At 32.5% G+C, this 15741-nt stretch overlaps 1 protein-coding gene across 1 annotated transcript; it reads left to right on the forward strand.

Moving 5' to 3' along the window:
- Positions 1–721: 721 nt before the first annotated feature.
- On the forward strand, positions 722–10788 carry LOC111697982 (putative protein MSS51 homolog, mitochondrial). Its single transcript, XM_023468178.1, has 13 exons — positions 722–788; positions 1403–1475; positions 2699–2757; positions 2855–2945; positions 4139–4221; positions 6400–6445; positions 6718–6788; positions 7264–7380; positions 7693–7762; positions 7815–7937; positions 9861–9935; positions 10248–10339; positions 10671–10788. Exons 2-13 carry the CDS (start codon positions 1452–1454, stop codon positions 10771–10773), a joined length of 954 nt encoding a protein of 317 aa, XP_023323946.1. The 5' UTR covers positions 722–788; positions 1403–1451; the 3' UTR covers positions 10774–10788.
- The last annotated feature ends 4953 nt before the right edge of the window (positions 10789–15741 follow it).

Raw genomic sequence — 15741 nt, forward strand, 5'->3', positions numbered from 1 at the left:
TATATTTCTAGATTTGAGAACATATATCTAGATTTGAGAATATATATCTAGATTTGAGAGTATATTTCTAGATTTGAGAACATATATCTAGATTTGAGAATATATATCTAGATTTAAGAGTATATTTCTAGATTTATGAACATATTTCTAGATTTAAGAATATATTATTAAAGCTTTGCACCATAAGGCTGCACAGATATAGGGATTAAATAATTGAATAAATGAGAGTATGAGAGTAAATCAGTCACCATCTTTCCTATTGATAAGTTGTTTAAAAGAAATCCTCTGATGGGAGGTTGCGTGAATGTTAAATAGCATGTTTTAAAATATCCTCCGGTGGGAGGTTGCGTGAATAATTCTTACTCCGTGATGGGAGGTTGCGTGAATGTTAAATAGCATGTTTTAAAATATCCTCCGGTGGGAGGTTGCGTGAATAATTCTTACTCCGTTTCATATAGACCTGGCTCCGGTGGGCCGGAGCAAAAAAATATGCTGCTACTATCTTCCAGCATTCTGAAAACCCTGTATGCAAGAAGTTTTTTAAATCATGATTCATTCTTTTTAGATTTTCTGATTAGTCCCTTAAATCTTAATGTAGAGCTATAAATGATCTAATATGATGTGGGACACCCTGTATGATATATAAAAGAATATGATAGAGCTGCCCTGAACATTTATCATAAGCAAAAATACGCATCAAATAGTAAACAATGTGAAAATCTTTATAAAACTAGGAGCCCCGGTCTTCAAACACAAATATCTTCTGCTCTTTCACAATGCTTGGACAGGTAACTCAATATATTACTATCTGTAGGCCCCAAACTCAATATATTTCTATCTGTAGGCCCCTAACTCAATATATTACTATATGTAGGCCCCTAACTCAATGTATTACTATCTGTAGGCCCCTAACTCAATATATTTCCATCTGTAGACCCCTAAATCAATATATTACTATCTGTAGGTCCGTAACTCAACATATTTCTATCTGTAGGCCCCTAACTATCTGTAGGCCCCTAACTCAATATATTACTATCTGTAGGCTCGTAACTCAACATATTTCTATCTGTAGGCCCCTATCTCAATATATTTCTATCTGTAGGCCCCTAGCTCAATATATTTATATATGTAGGCCCCTAACTCAATACATTTCTCTCTGTAGGCCCCTAACTAAACATATTTCTATCTGTAGGCCCCTAACTCAAAATATTTCTATCCGTAGGCCCCTAACTTAATATATTTCTATCTGTAGGCCCCAAACTCATTTTATTTCTCTCTGTATGACCCTAACTCAATATATTACTATCTGTATGCCCCTAACTCAATATATTTCTATCTGCAGGCCCCTAAATCAATATATTTCTATCTGTAGGCCCCTAAATCAATATATTTCTATCTGTAGGCCCCTGACTCAGTATGAAAGTGATATATTGGTGCATCCCCGTCTCTGCATGAGTTGCTTATCTGGAGATCAGGCAGATTTACTTTAAAATCATTCTTAATATAAATATAATTCTTTGTTTAAATATCACTCTTTTTGGAATATTTCTTTTAATATCGTGATTCAATTCTTCTCACATTTTCCTGTTTCGTCTGAACCATTTATCGCCAAATAGTTCTCAAATTTGGCAGAAAAAGAAAAGTTTCTTGGGTCTTGAGAAAACTATGACACTTCGCTCCAATTTTTATTACATTTTTATTTCAGTCATTTTATGACAAGGATCTGAATAATTAAAATATTTTTGGAAAGGTATTTTATATAGTAATTAGAATATAATTTTGAAAAGTTGAATATATAAACAATTTTTAGACACAAAACATTTATTGTTTTTAAATATAATTATGTTTAATAGGATGTCTTTTGGTTGTAAACAAAATAATAATTTGGCCATAAATCCTAGCAAGTTGATTCTTTGCAATCTAAAGTCTTTTTTAGACTGCAAACTGCTCTTAGAAAATAAACTGAATTTGCGATTGGAAGAAAAAGAAACTCAATTTGCAATTAAATGACAAAGAAACTCATTTTGCAATTGGAAAAAAAACTTAATTTGCAATTTGAAGGAAAAGAAACTCTATTCGGAATTAAATGAAAAAGAATCTCATATTGCAATAAAATGAAAAAGAAACTCAAATTGCAATTGAAGGAAAAATAAGCTGAATTTGCAACTGAATGAAAAAGAAACTCAACATGTAATTTGAAGAAAAAGAAACTCATTTTGCAAATGAAACAGAAACTGAATTTGCAATTGGAAAAAAATGAATTTGAAATCGAATGAAAAAGAAACTCAATTTTCAATTACATAAAAAAATCATTTTGAAATTAAACGAAAAAGAAACTCTATTTGCAATATTAAGAAAAAAAGATCAATTTGCAATTAGAAGAAAAAACTCTCGATTTGCTATTTGAAGTAAAATACACTCAATTTGAAGAAAAAGAAATTTAATTTGCAATTTTAAGAAAAAGAAATTCAATTGCAATTTGAAGAAAAAGAAACTTAATTCACTTAAGAAAAAGAAACTCAATTTGCATGCACTTAGAGGAAAAGAAACTCAATTTGCAATTGGAAGAAAAAAGTTCAATTTGCAATTAAAAGAAAAAAACTCAATTTGCAATTAAAAGAAAAAAACTCAATTTGCAATTGAAAGAAAAAAACTCAGTTTCCAATTTGACAAGAAAAGAAGTTGTCTGTTTGTACAGAGTAGTTTAACCAACTGTAGTACGTGTAGCTGTGTAGCTTACTGCTCTGATAAGTGCAGGTATAATTTTAGGTTTGCAATGTGTGACAAAGAGACGTACACAAGAATTTATATATTATATATAGTTTGTGCCCGCCCCTGATTGTGATATTTCTAGAAGTTCAGGTGAATCTCTTCACAGCCTTGTCTGCAAGGATCTTACAAACCTTATTCAAGATCATAGAATTGATCTCTCCAGACGATCTCAGGTACCGGATTATCAGAGTCAATTGATCTTCAAATCAAATAAATTAAGTTTTCCGCTCCAAAAAGTTGAAAGTTTTAAAATATATTACTGATGTGTAATTTTAAAATGACCCTCCATTTTTAGAGTCGGATGGCAACCGATTTTTTTCATTATTTACGACAGATAAATCCTTATTTTCAAGCTGAAAATCGACTGCCATTGAAATCGAGTGTAAAATTGTACGGAGTGTACACTGTTCACTAAAGAATTCCGGCAGTGAGTTCTGAGCTTTGAAAATATGGATATCTCCGTCATTTAAGGGTACACAAAGTACTTGAGAGTTATGAAAATTATGCATCATCTGGACCTGCACTGAAAACTCTTGTACTGGATACCCTTAATCTCGATTGCTAATTATAATGTATCCAGTGTCGACACTTTGGATGCTATGCTTAATCCTCTCTTTAGGATATCTTTACTGTATTCAGACTATTGAGAGTCTCTTTACTGTATTCAGACTATTGAGAGTCTCTTTACTGTATTCAGACTATTGAGAGTCTCTTTACTGTTTTACTGTATTCAGACTATTGAGAGTCTCTTTACTGTATTCAGACTATTGAGAGTCTCTTTACTGTATTCAGACTATTGAGAGTCTCTTTACTGTTTTCAGACTATTGAGAGTCTCTTTGATAAGAGAACTCTCATTGACTGCGCAACAAAATTTCTCCGCTTTTGATTGGCTATTCCATTTTTACAATCGGAACTCTGATTGGTTGCAGTTTTAACACAGATAATAATGTAGTATTAAATTAATCTGCAGCATTAAAAAAGATCAAGCATTGATCTCGATATCCACAATTCTAAAGTTTTCAGCTGCGGTCGACGTTGATGCTTAACCTCTTATCCTTTCGTTTAAGATTTCTAACTCAGTAATACCTTTTTTGTAACCCTAGACATGTTAACTATAAAACATTAACGTGCTTGTTCCTAGCTCTAGAAAGAGTAACTAGCAACATAATACATTTTGCGTAAAAGAGCACGCACACCTTGAAATATTTTGAAAAATTGAAATTATGAAATTGTTTTATTCTTTATCGAAAGTTTTCTATAATCTCGAAACTATTTACATTTTTACTCTTTTCCAGAATTGATGAGACGAAAATATGTTATTCAGATGTGTTTATCAATAACAAGTTAATACCACAATATTTTTAGGTGGATGGTTTTATACACTTTCCAACAGAAAAATATGAAAACCTTTCACAAAATTTTCAAGAATTTCTTGAAACACAAACTAGGGAAACGATTTTACACCAGGATTAATTATAAATGAGTAATTTTTCAGACTTCTAGAACCTGGGGAATCAGTTGCTTTTTACTCCCCTCAGTTTCAAAAATAACGCCAACCTTTCAGTTTGAAATTCTTTTTCTGAGAAACTGTTACATTGAAGTTCTTTAAAATGTAATTTAATGAATTTGAGAAAAATTAAGATCATGTGATAATTTTTCAGACTTCTAGAACCAGGTGATAATTTTTCAGAGTTCTAGGCGTTATTTTTGAAACTGAGGGGAGTAAAAAGCAACAGTTTCTTAGAAAAAAATTTCAAACTAAAAGGTTGGCGTTATTTTTGAAACTGAGGAGTAAAAAGCAACTGACTAAGATTTTGTCAAAAAAAAATTCAAACAATTTTTTTCAAATTCCCCTCAGTTTCAAAAATAACGCCAACCTTTCGTATTGAAAAATTACATTTTAAAGAATTTCAATGGAGTAAAAATTTGATTTGATATAGGGCTTGATACGAATGTTGAAAAGGATGGAATGCGGTTAATGAATTTGAGAAAAATTAAGATCATGTATTGAAAAATTACATTTTAAAGAATTTCAATGTTACATTGAAGTTCTTTAAAATGTAATTTAATGAATTTGGATAAAGAATCAAACCCAATAACATTCGTATCGATAATTTTTCAGACTCACTTTGTTTAGATGAAGATGCTTAGAAAAAGAATTTCAAACTGTATTGAAAAATTACATTTTAAAGAATTTCAATGTGACAGTTTCTTAGAAAAAGAATTTTACCCACTTGCTTAATTTACAGGGTTAACCGACTTGATTTATTTACAGGTTACCCACTTGATTTATTTACAGGGTTTCCCACTTGATTTATTTACAGGGTTACCCACTTGATTTAATTACAGGATTACCCACTTGATTTATTTACAGGGTTAACCGACTTGATTTATTTACAGGTTACCCACTTGATTTATTTACAGGGTTTCCCACTTGATTTATTTACAGGGTTACCCACTTGATTTATTTACAGGGTTACCCACTTGATTTATGTAAAGGGTTAACCAATTGATTTATTTACAGGGTTACCCACTTGATTTATTTACAGGGTTACCCACTTGATTTATTTACAGGGTTAACCATTTTATTTTTTACAGGGTTACCCACTTCGATTTATTTATAGGGTTACCCACTTGATTTATTTACAGGGTTACCCACTTGATTTATTTACAGGGTTCCCATATTGATTCTTGGTTTCTTCATTCAATTGAGTATTTTGATGGTTTACTTGATTATTAAGTACAGAACTAAGCCAATTTAGGCCTGCAAGTAAAAATCTCTGTTTGGGTGTCTAACTTGTTCTATCATAACTCAGGATCACCTTGACCGATTTGCCTTAAATTTACATAATTTTCTACGTGATAAAATATGGTTTAGTAATTGGTATTTTTTAATCAAAATAAAATGGTGAAAAAGCAAAAACCATTTTGTGATAAAAACAAAATTTTACAAATATTCTTATACACATTTTTATTCTTGAGTAAATCTTGTGCCCACAATCTTTATCCAAAAATAAACTATTATTAAAGTTAAAATTCTTGAGTAAATATTTAATCCTTTATATTGTGGCATCCTGGTGTCCTGAGCTTCTAGGGTTACCCTCAGAGGATGAGACTTTAGGAGACGACTGTACTGTACAGTCTGAATCTATGTTAGTGATTCCCTTTAACTGTAAACTTTTTTCTTGTTTTGCCAAATCGTTTGAAATGACTTTTTTCGAGACAAAAGACTTAATATTACTTTAGAATCGTCATATAAGAGTTTTCAGTCGTCTTTACAGTCTAAGCCTCTGTGGAGAACCCCGTAAGTGACCCTTCATGCAAAGATGGCGTTGTCTGATTTTCAATAACGCACTTAAAAGTTTTTTCTTAATAAGCATGAATTAGATATTCCTGTTTTATGTTGTTGTTAATTTTTTTAACTTGGTTGTTTTTTGCGTAAAAGAAGCAACGGAGAAATTTTCAGAATTAAACACTTTTGGAGTCGGAAATTCGATAATATCTTCCACATTTCTTATCAGATTAAGCACACCGTTGTGAATTAGGCATTGCCATCTTTACATGCGGGGTTATGTTTCAAGTTCCTTTAATTTAATAAAAAAATGAAAATCTTTCAATACTTGAAGACTTCTTCTCCCGGAAGAAACTGATGTTGATTTCATCTCGTCCCAGGTATAGATAAATCACTAGCTCAAGTGTCCGTCGTTGCCCGTGGAATTTAAGAAAATCGAATAAAAAAAGAAGAATGAAGGAAATATCGATTTTTTTATCTTTGAAAAGTGATTATTTTCAAGTGTGGTTTCTCAATAACGTGACTATCGCTTAACTGTTACAGAAACAAATTAGACAATTATCAGAAATAAACACTTTTAAAGGTACTGTTGTGAATCGTGCATGTCAGTTGAGGTTCACTTAAGATTACGTCTACTGTCTCTTTAATTAAGGCGCGTAAACTGAGTTGGGAGTTGACCTGCCCCGCCACTGTATTATACTCAGCTGAACGGGCTGGACTCAGGTAAACATAAAGTGAAATAAATTTTCCTCAAATAGAGTCTATAGTACAATAGATGGCAACGTAGAATTTGTATGCTCTGAGTACAGTTGTATTCTGACGTCACAAGTGTCAACAGTTTTATGTGTCCGACAAAGTTGTTATAAATAGTGATAATTTTAGAATAAAGTGCTTATCTTGCGGTAAAATAAGTGCCATTATATGTGTTCTTTATTGTCTGTTTTTACACTTTTTTATTTAATCTTGGAAAACATGTCAACTAATGTGAAAAATATTTCGTTTTCCTTGTTCTATTTGACACTTCTGACGTCGTGTTTATAATTGGTCCATCTCTGTTGCCACCTGTTGAACTTGATATTCTATTTGGGTAAACATAAAGTGAAATAGATTTCTTAAGTTAAAAAAACCCTAAAATGTTAAGTCTACACACTTTCTAGTCGATTTCATTTCTTGCTTGCTGCACATTTGTATAATTTAGCTGTGGTCCAGTCCAAGATCAAGAGGAGCTAATAATTCATCTTGTTGGGGCTCGGAAAGCTGAGGTAGAGATGGCAAAATCATGGTTATTACTTCCAGCTAGGCTTCCGAACCTCAGGTGAGTAATATACTAAATGAGGGCTTGTAAACAGAAATAAAATGTAAACACATATCGCCAATTGGCCGGCTATTACCAATACCTGATAAAGGAATTGAGTCCTTAAAATAAACTCAAATTTTCTCATCCCTATATCTTTCCAACCTGATGCATGGTATAAATATTTAATATTCCAAAATATCACAGGTAATAGTGATGTTATTCGACGTTGGGTTACAAAGATATGGAGATGCGTAAATCTGAGCTTGTGGCGATGACTTAATTACTTATGAAGCTATAAAATAATTTTACTTTTTTTGTTTTTTTTTGTAGAAGATTAAAACTAGTATTAATTGGACCAGAACTTGAGAATATTGGAGGTTTAACTTCCTTCACTGTCCAGGTAAAACAATGCAGAAAAAATAAAAAAAGATTATTTTCTACAAAGTTTTTAGGAAGGTAACTGTACTGTGAGTTACCATCTAGAGCACAGTGCTTACCACAAGTTTGTTAAAACAAAAAGGTTTTCTGAACCCAATCTTGTTGCTGCTCTGAACTGTGGGTTTATATTTTACCAGGTAAACTATCTTAATTCTTATTCATAGAAAGAACCATTCCCAAACCTTTCTCATCCCCCCGCCTAGTCCTTCCTACCCTTTCTTCCCTCCCCTTAATTTTCCTTCTTTCCTCCATCCTTCTCCTTCCTCCCATCCCCTTCTTTCCCCCATCCCTCTCCTTCCTCCATCGCTTTCCTTCCTTCAATCCCTCTCCATCCGTCCATCCCTATCCTTCCCTCCATCCCTTTCCTTCCTCCATCCCTTTCCTTCCTCCCATCCCTCTCCTTCCTCCCATCCCTCTCCTTCCTCCATCCCTCTCCCTCTCCTTCCCTCCATCCCTTTGTTTTCCTCCCATCCCTCTCCTTTCTCCCCCTTTCTCCCTTTACCCTCCCTCGTTATATCCCCAGCTAAAACTAGCATTTGAAGTTACAGAGTATTTTCCCTATAATTACATTGTAATTAATTTATCTTCTCTGGAACTGATCAATTGGATTCTCTAGTATCACATCTATTTACTAAACATGTGTTATGTGTATTTATAGTGTAAACCAAACTAGTATTAGAAATTGGAAAGCGAATTTAGGAAATAAATTTATTTGAAAATCTGAATCTGTCAAAATTCAACTTAAGGGAACATTACGGCAAAGTCTATCCAACTCAGTGTTTCATTGGATGTGTGGGGAAAGACGAACCCTTTCTATGCATTTGCTTCCTACAATTGATATATTCAAGAATATTGAATTAAAATAAATCTTATGTCTAATTGAAATCTGTTAATCTGCAAAACTTTGTTTTTCTGATCGCATTTCCTTCCTCAGGAAATTGCTTATTCAAATTTTATTTTGACTAATTGGGATTAATACATGTTTCAAGGATACCTGAGCTAAAAATTCTTTGACTATGACTATGAGGGTAGATACGGGTTGCAACACCATGGCATGTTAAGATGCAGTATATAATGCAAGATTAAGAAGGAATTAGGGATAGGCATAAAACCGAAAAAGAGAATGTTTAAAGAGGATAAGGCCAGATTGAAATACATGGGTGAGAAGGACACTCAGTAAACCAAAAATAAAAGGTTGAGAAGTAAAACTTAGTAAACCTGAGAAATGAGAATTACAAAAAAGAATAAAACAAAAAAGATCAAAAAAGGAAGAAAAATCACTTCAAATATTGAGCTATCAGAGCAGAAAATTCCACAAGTTCATCTCAGCCAATAATTGAGCTAAACAACTTATGGTTTTCACAAAATTTTCATATTTGCATTTCGTGACAACATTTTCGCGAGATTTTAGCATTTCGCGAAAATATTTTTGCAAAATTTTTGCGAGATGCGACCGTAAATTTTCGCATTTTTCGCGAAATGTTTCGTTCGCTGGAAACCATAAATTTAAGTCTAGACATTAAAATTTTAATTTCAGGATTAGAATTTGAGTCTAGATGTATAAAAAAAATTGTTAGGATTGCATGGGATTTGAGTCTAGATATGTATATTTATATTTTTAGAATTAGGGTTTCGGTCTAGTATATGTAAATATTTAATTTCAGGATTGGGATTTGAATCTAGATGTATTAATTATTTTTCAGGATCGGTATTAGATGCGTAAATGTTTGAACTCAGGATTGGTTTGAGTTAAGATATCTAAACGTTTAATTTCAGGATTAGGATTTGAGTCCAGATTATGCAAATTTTTGTTTTTCAGTATTTCAGTATTTGAGTATAAATGTAAATATTTGATTTAAGGATTTAAATTTGAGTCTAGATATTTAAATTTTAATTGCAGGCTTAGGATCTGAATCTAGATGTATAAATTTATTTTTTAGGATTAGGATTTGAGTCTAAATTTGTAAATTTAATTTTTAGGATTGGGATTTGAGTCTAAATTTGTAAATTTAATTTTCAGGATTGGGATTTGAGTCTAAATTTGTAAATTTAATTTTAAGGATTGGGATTTGAGTCTAGATTGTTTAGTTCGAAGATCGGGGGCTCCCCTTGTATTTACAGAATATTATGAAGAGGTAAACAGCAGCACCTTTGTTTTTACTAAAATTTACAAATTTAGTGTCTGTATTTCCAACAGTGAGACACATAAAACTGTGGAATAGGAAGACGACAATTAATCAATCCCATTTGTTGTTGTTCTTGTTGTTATACAGTAGATTGAAAATTAATTTTTTAAGAAAAGTGGGTCGGTGTAGAATAGAATATTTAAAATAATAACTTGAGTCTAAACAGTCGTCTTCATTTCACAGTTTCATAAGTCCCATAAATAACCAAAGGTCCAAATGAGAAGCTTTTAATTACCTCAAAGTTTAGCAATTTTTCCCTAGGATTGTAAATTGAACCTAGCCAAGCTGATTGAACATTGTAAGTGCCGGGTAAAGGTACTCAACGACTGCACCTCCAATCCATTCTGTAGTAGGTAAAATTATTTATTTAATGATGAATGGTCGTCTTCAATCTTTTAAATGAAAATTTTCGTAATTTGTTGCATTGTTTTCAATTATAACGACTTATTGTAGCACCACTCAAATGAGAGCCCGCACTTTCTTAAAAAAAAATCTTTTTATTTTATATTTTTGCAATCGATATAAGTTAAAGCATTTTGGTGTTTTTATTCTTTGAAAGGAAGACGACATTTGAGACGGAATATATTTTTACATTTATCTATTGTCTAAACTATTAATAAGTGCCAACGTAAAGTTATTTAACGTGAGACCGGGGTTTTATAAAACTAAACTTTATATTTTCAGGACTGCAGCCCGTATACCAGCAGGATTTTCTTTAAGTCAGTATGGACGGAAAAATATCCTCATGTCAAACGATTTCATTTGTATTGTAAAAATTGATAAATAAAAAGAAATAAATTAACTTAAATTAAAAAAAAATATTCAAAATAGGAATATCAAACGAAATTTCTAAGCCTTTTGCTCCATCAATATTTTATGAACAGGAAATTGAAATGTCAAATGCCTTTCTAAAATAAAAAATTGGATCCGTCATAAACAAACAAAGCAAAACTTCTTAAATTTTCAAATTCTTACATGGTGCATGCTTAGTAAGTTATAATGCCCATTTTGAGTGACGTAGGCAGTGGCGTTTTCAGGAATTTGTGCACGGGGGGGGATTATAATTTCTTTCCTGTCTAGAGGGAGGCTTAGCAGGCAAATTTTAAAAATTAACAAACAACATAAACCTTTAATTTTGTAAAAGATAACTTAATTTCTTTCAGGCCTCTCAGTTCCATTTAAGATCGAAGATAATAATTTTATACCCCTGCTTTGCGACAGGGCAGGACATTTTTTCGACATCTTGATTGGACTGACTGTAGAATGTAAAGTGTAGAGTGTAGAGTGTAGAGTGTAGAGTGTAGAGTGTAGAGTGTAGAGTGTAGAGTGTAGAGTGTAGAGTGTAGAGTGTAGAGTGTAGAGTGTAGACTGTAGAGTGTAGAGTGTAGAGTGTAGACTGTAGACTGTAGACTGTAGACTGTAGACTGTAGACTGTAGACTGTAGACTGTAGACTGTAGACTGTAGACTGTAGGACTCAAGTGTACAGTAGCCCTAAATTAATAGAGTGGCATGTAATACAACAGTAATAAGAAAATATCTGTTTGATCGAGAACAAAGAAATATTCATGATTTCCCTCCGATAAAATTGGCTTTGCTATAACAGTGCCTTGCAGATTAATTGCCAAAGAAACAACGGTTTTTTTCTTTCAAAATTTTCCTTATGCTATATAATATGCACAATCCAAAACACATAATATGGAAAGAATAGAAATCTGAAAATTTTCATATTTTGATATTTTTAGTTTTTTTCCTGTAATACATTTGTTATAACATATTAAGCTATCAATTATTCAGAGTTTTGATGGAGATTGTTACGTTTTTTCTCAGGTAAAATACAGAAACTTGCCGAAAGATAATATTTGATTTTTTAATATTTAAACAAAAATACAAATACACATTTTAGAGCCTTAATGATACAAAAAAACGTATTTTTCATAAAATAAATTGATACTGTGGAGGAGCCAGATGTTCGTCTTCCACTACCGGACCAAGCAACCAAACCAAATACATATTTGTCATATACTTTATCTTGTGGTATTTTAGAAATAAATATATCTACAGTATGTTAATTTCTATTGTTTCTTTGCGTCGCTACATTTTGGTGACCCCAACTTAATTTTATTGCTGACGACTATAAATTTTCTCTCGCCGATGTACCCAAAATTGGTTTTGACTGGGTCCCTGTGTTTTTAACACCAAAATACCATAGTAGGGGTTTCAGAGATCTTGAGAAGCTGTTCTGGTTTACTTTCAGCGTTTGAGTAGCAATTGACTAGATGCCAGAAGAAACAGGAAGTGATGTGGTCCAGACAGCAGTACTTTTGACGACAATTTCTGTAATACTTCCATCCTATTGGACCGATTCTCCAGAGGTTTGGTTGATCCAAGCAGAAGCTCAATTTAAAAACAAGAGAATCACTTCCTCTCGCACTAAGTTAAGAAGGCGCCTCATTTAGATGTACTCCCAGAGTGATTTCCAGAGGTACCAGGCCATGCAGAGTTTTCCTTTGTTGTCTGACCAACACCCCTCTGAGCTGATGGCCAAGATGTTGGTCCTCCTCCCTGAAGATGAAAACCAGGCTTTTTTTTCAGAGGTTTGTTTATGGACTGCCTCCTAGCTGATATTCAAGCACACTTGCTCTCTAAATCTATCAGTGACCCGCTTGGAATGGCTCTTTGAGCTGACAAATTGTGGACAATCTGACAACGCAGCCTCCCTGTCCAGGCTTTATCTGATCAGTTTGAGTATGTGTATGCTTTGAGGCATGGAAACTTGTCCACGAGGTCTAGAAGCTCACAGTTCTGCGCCCAGGTCTTCTAGTGTTCCTCAATACCAGAAGATGGGAGTAGAGCTGTTCCCACCAGAGTTTGTTGGTACCACTGCCAATGGGGAGATGAGACGAGCCAGCGTAGAGCTCCCTGTTCCTGTTCGGGAAACTAATTAATAGCAGCGATTTTCCATACTCTATTCCTGCCGATTCTAATACCTCAAACCTTATATTTTTGAAGAATTCTCTTTCCTCACACAATTTCCTGGTTGACATAGGAGCACCTGTCTCAGTTTTTCCACACCGTTCTTGCTACCCTCCTACTCCGTGTGTTGGCATTCAACTGAGAACCGCCAATAGTTCTGCTATTGACACTCTTGGTTTACGTCAGATAGCTTTCCAGTTCAGTTCCCGCTAGTTTGAGTGGACTTTTCTCCTTGCTGATGTCTTCACGCTCATCCTTGGCTCAGCCTTGAAAATGAATTCTATCCCGAGAGAAATCCGCAATTTCTGACAAAGAAAGAATCGGTGAAGAAAAATATTTATTAACAGGTTTGAGATTCTTTTGTAACCAATTTTAACTAATGTATTAATAAAGAAATGGGTGAGAAATTAAGTGAGGGCCCTTTCAGTCAAGAAAACGAACCAATCTGGCGTTCTTAAAATCCATTTTGTTGATCTAAATATTTAATCTCAAGACTAATATAATCTCGAGATTATGTTAGTCTCGAGATTAACAGAAACAGAGGATTAAGCATTAATCCTGATATCCACCATTCTAAGGTTCTCAGATCTGGTTGCACCAGATAAAGGGATTAGCAGATTTCAATTTGTGAAAAAGACTTAATTCCTTTCAAACGTTTACTGTTTCAAATGTAACGTTTTAAAATTAGGATCATTTGAAATTATGCTGACAGTTAATTTGATTATAAACAGTAATTATTATATTCCTACATACATTATAAAGCTTTTCGCTCATACAAATATATACTTTACTTGTCTATCTCTCAGGTTGTTGGTTTTTTTTCATTCAAAAAAGTCAAAACGGCTGAACCGATCGGGCACAAATTTTGTGTTGGGCCTTACATGAACCCATGGAAGGGTTATGCTCGAATGATCAAAATTTCAAAAGTCAGCCTCCAACAATTTTAATTTAATTTTGAAAATCAACGAAAATTATTTTATAAAATCCGTGGGCTTTTCTTGTACAATGTATACAATTGAAAAAGGAGATGGGCGGGCCTAGTATATATATATTTTCATATTTATATATATATGTTAACTATGGCTGGCCAAACGGCTGAGCCGAATGTGCTGAATTTTTGAAGAGGTAACATATATGGCGAACACAAATTTTTTTTCTTCTTAAATTTGATTTTTTTTTTCAAAATTCGATTTTTTAAATTCCAGCACTCTTGGTAGTATGATATAAAGAATAAAATGTAAACAGATATAATATATATTTCCTAGTTACCTTAAAGTCACTTAGTATCACATATAAGAGAAACAACATGAAACATGTTCAACAACGTTTTTATTGATTTACATTAAATACATCAATATATTTGCTCTATCTACACCCTCCCTCCCCTAGATATGCCTTGTTCTAGGAGTGCTAGGAGGAGGGCGGAGCTCATATTTAAAAATAAGCGTTGGTTTAAGCGTATTATGTTCATCACACCAAATATTAAACTTTTAAACACAATATCAATTCATGTGATCAGAAATGTTCAAACAGTAAGATTAAATTGCTGTCATTTGTTATGTTTTTAAGGGAAAAAGCACCATTTTTGCGGGGGGCATTTTTCACAAATTTTTTATTTTCATTTAGATCTGACCCATTACGTGATTGTTGTGCATCCGATTTGCTTGTGTTAATGTTAATATTTCATATTTTAAAGACTGCAAATGATAAAATGAGCTTAACAAAAGATTAGTTTTTGCCACAAACCCTAATTCTTTTAACTCAATGTCGTAAACATTGAATTCTGTTAGATCAAATAATATATCAAAGGTCTGCACCGTCAGGTAGCAAAGATATAGTGATTAGAAAAATTAGCGTTTTTGGCAAAGAAACCATGTATTTTTTTAATGATAAAACAGCTTATTATCTGTATCTCATTTGCTAAAGATTTTAAACTGTTTGAGCATAAAACCTAGATCAAATTTGACTTCTTTTGTAAAGAGTAAGGCCTTTGTTATTTCTTGTAGAAATTCTTAAGAGTGCAATCCATAAATAAAAAGAAAAAACTAACCCATATTAAAATAGTTATCATTTTAAACTTAGTAATTTTAAGACAATGTATCTAAATTAACTTAAATGTAAACATATTATATAAAATTTCCAAAGAAAAATAAACCAATTAATGAAATCATAATCATTAAAAAAAGAAAACCAAATGTTAACAAAATAGAAAAAAAATTTTGCACGTCTTACAGTATTTCTTTTTACAAATCTGCTAATTGTTTAAAAATTGCAATACAGTTCCCTGATTTAATTTGAAACAGATATGTTAAATATGATTAGGTACTGTGTAGGCTTGATGTAGCTGCAGTACAGTTACACATTATCTAGTACATACATCTATACATTAACATGCACCCAGCTGTACATAAACAGTTGTACACACTAGAACATATAAACAGAATAATAAACAAGTTGAACACGGCACATTCACCACCACACCACCATTTCTGCAACATTCAACACAACAAAATTAACACAATTAAAGAGGTTGTTCAGTGATTTTGTTATAGTTGTGATTGTAAATACCAATTATTGACACCCCTTTTTAGCAATATTTTTGTCTTTTTAGAATTAAAATCGGTTAAAGTATTGAAAAACACATGTTTAAATGTCAACCTAAGAAATGTTGATTTTTGAAAGCAAAAAAATAATTGAATAATTTTGAGAAAGCTGTTAAAAAGTCACATCTTCTATATATATATATAATAAAGCTCTTCGTTCATATATTTATATATATAT

Source organism: Eurytemora carolleeae, unplaced genomic scaffold (genome assembly GCF_000591075.1).
Source record: "Eurytemora carolleeae unplaced genomic scaffold, Eaff_2.0 scaffold296, whole genome shotgun sequence".
Classification (NCBI taxonomy): domain Eukaryota; kingdom Metazoa; phylum Arthropoda; class Copepoda; order Calanoida; family Temoridae; genus Eurytemora; species Eurytemora carolleeae.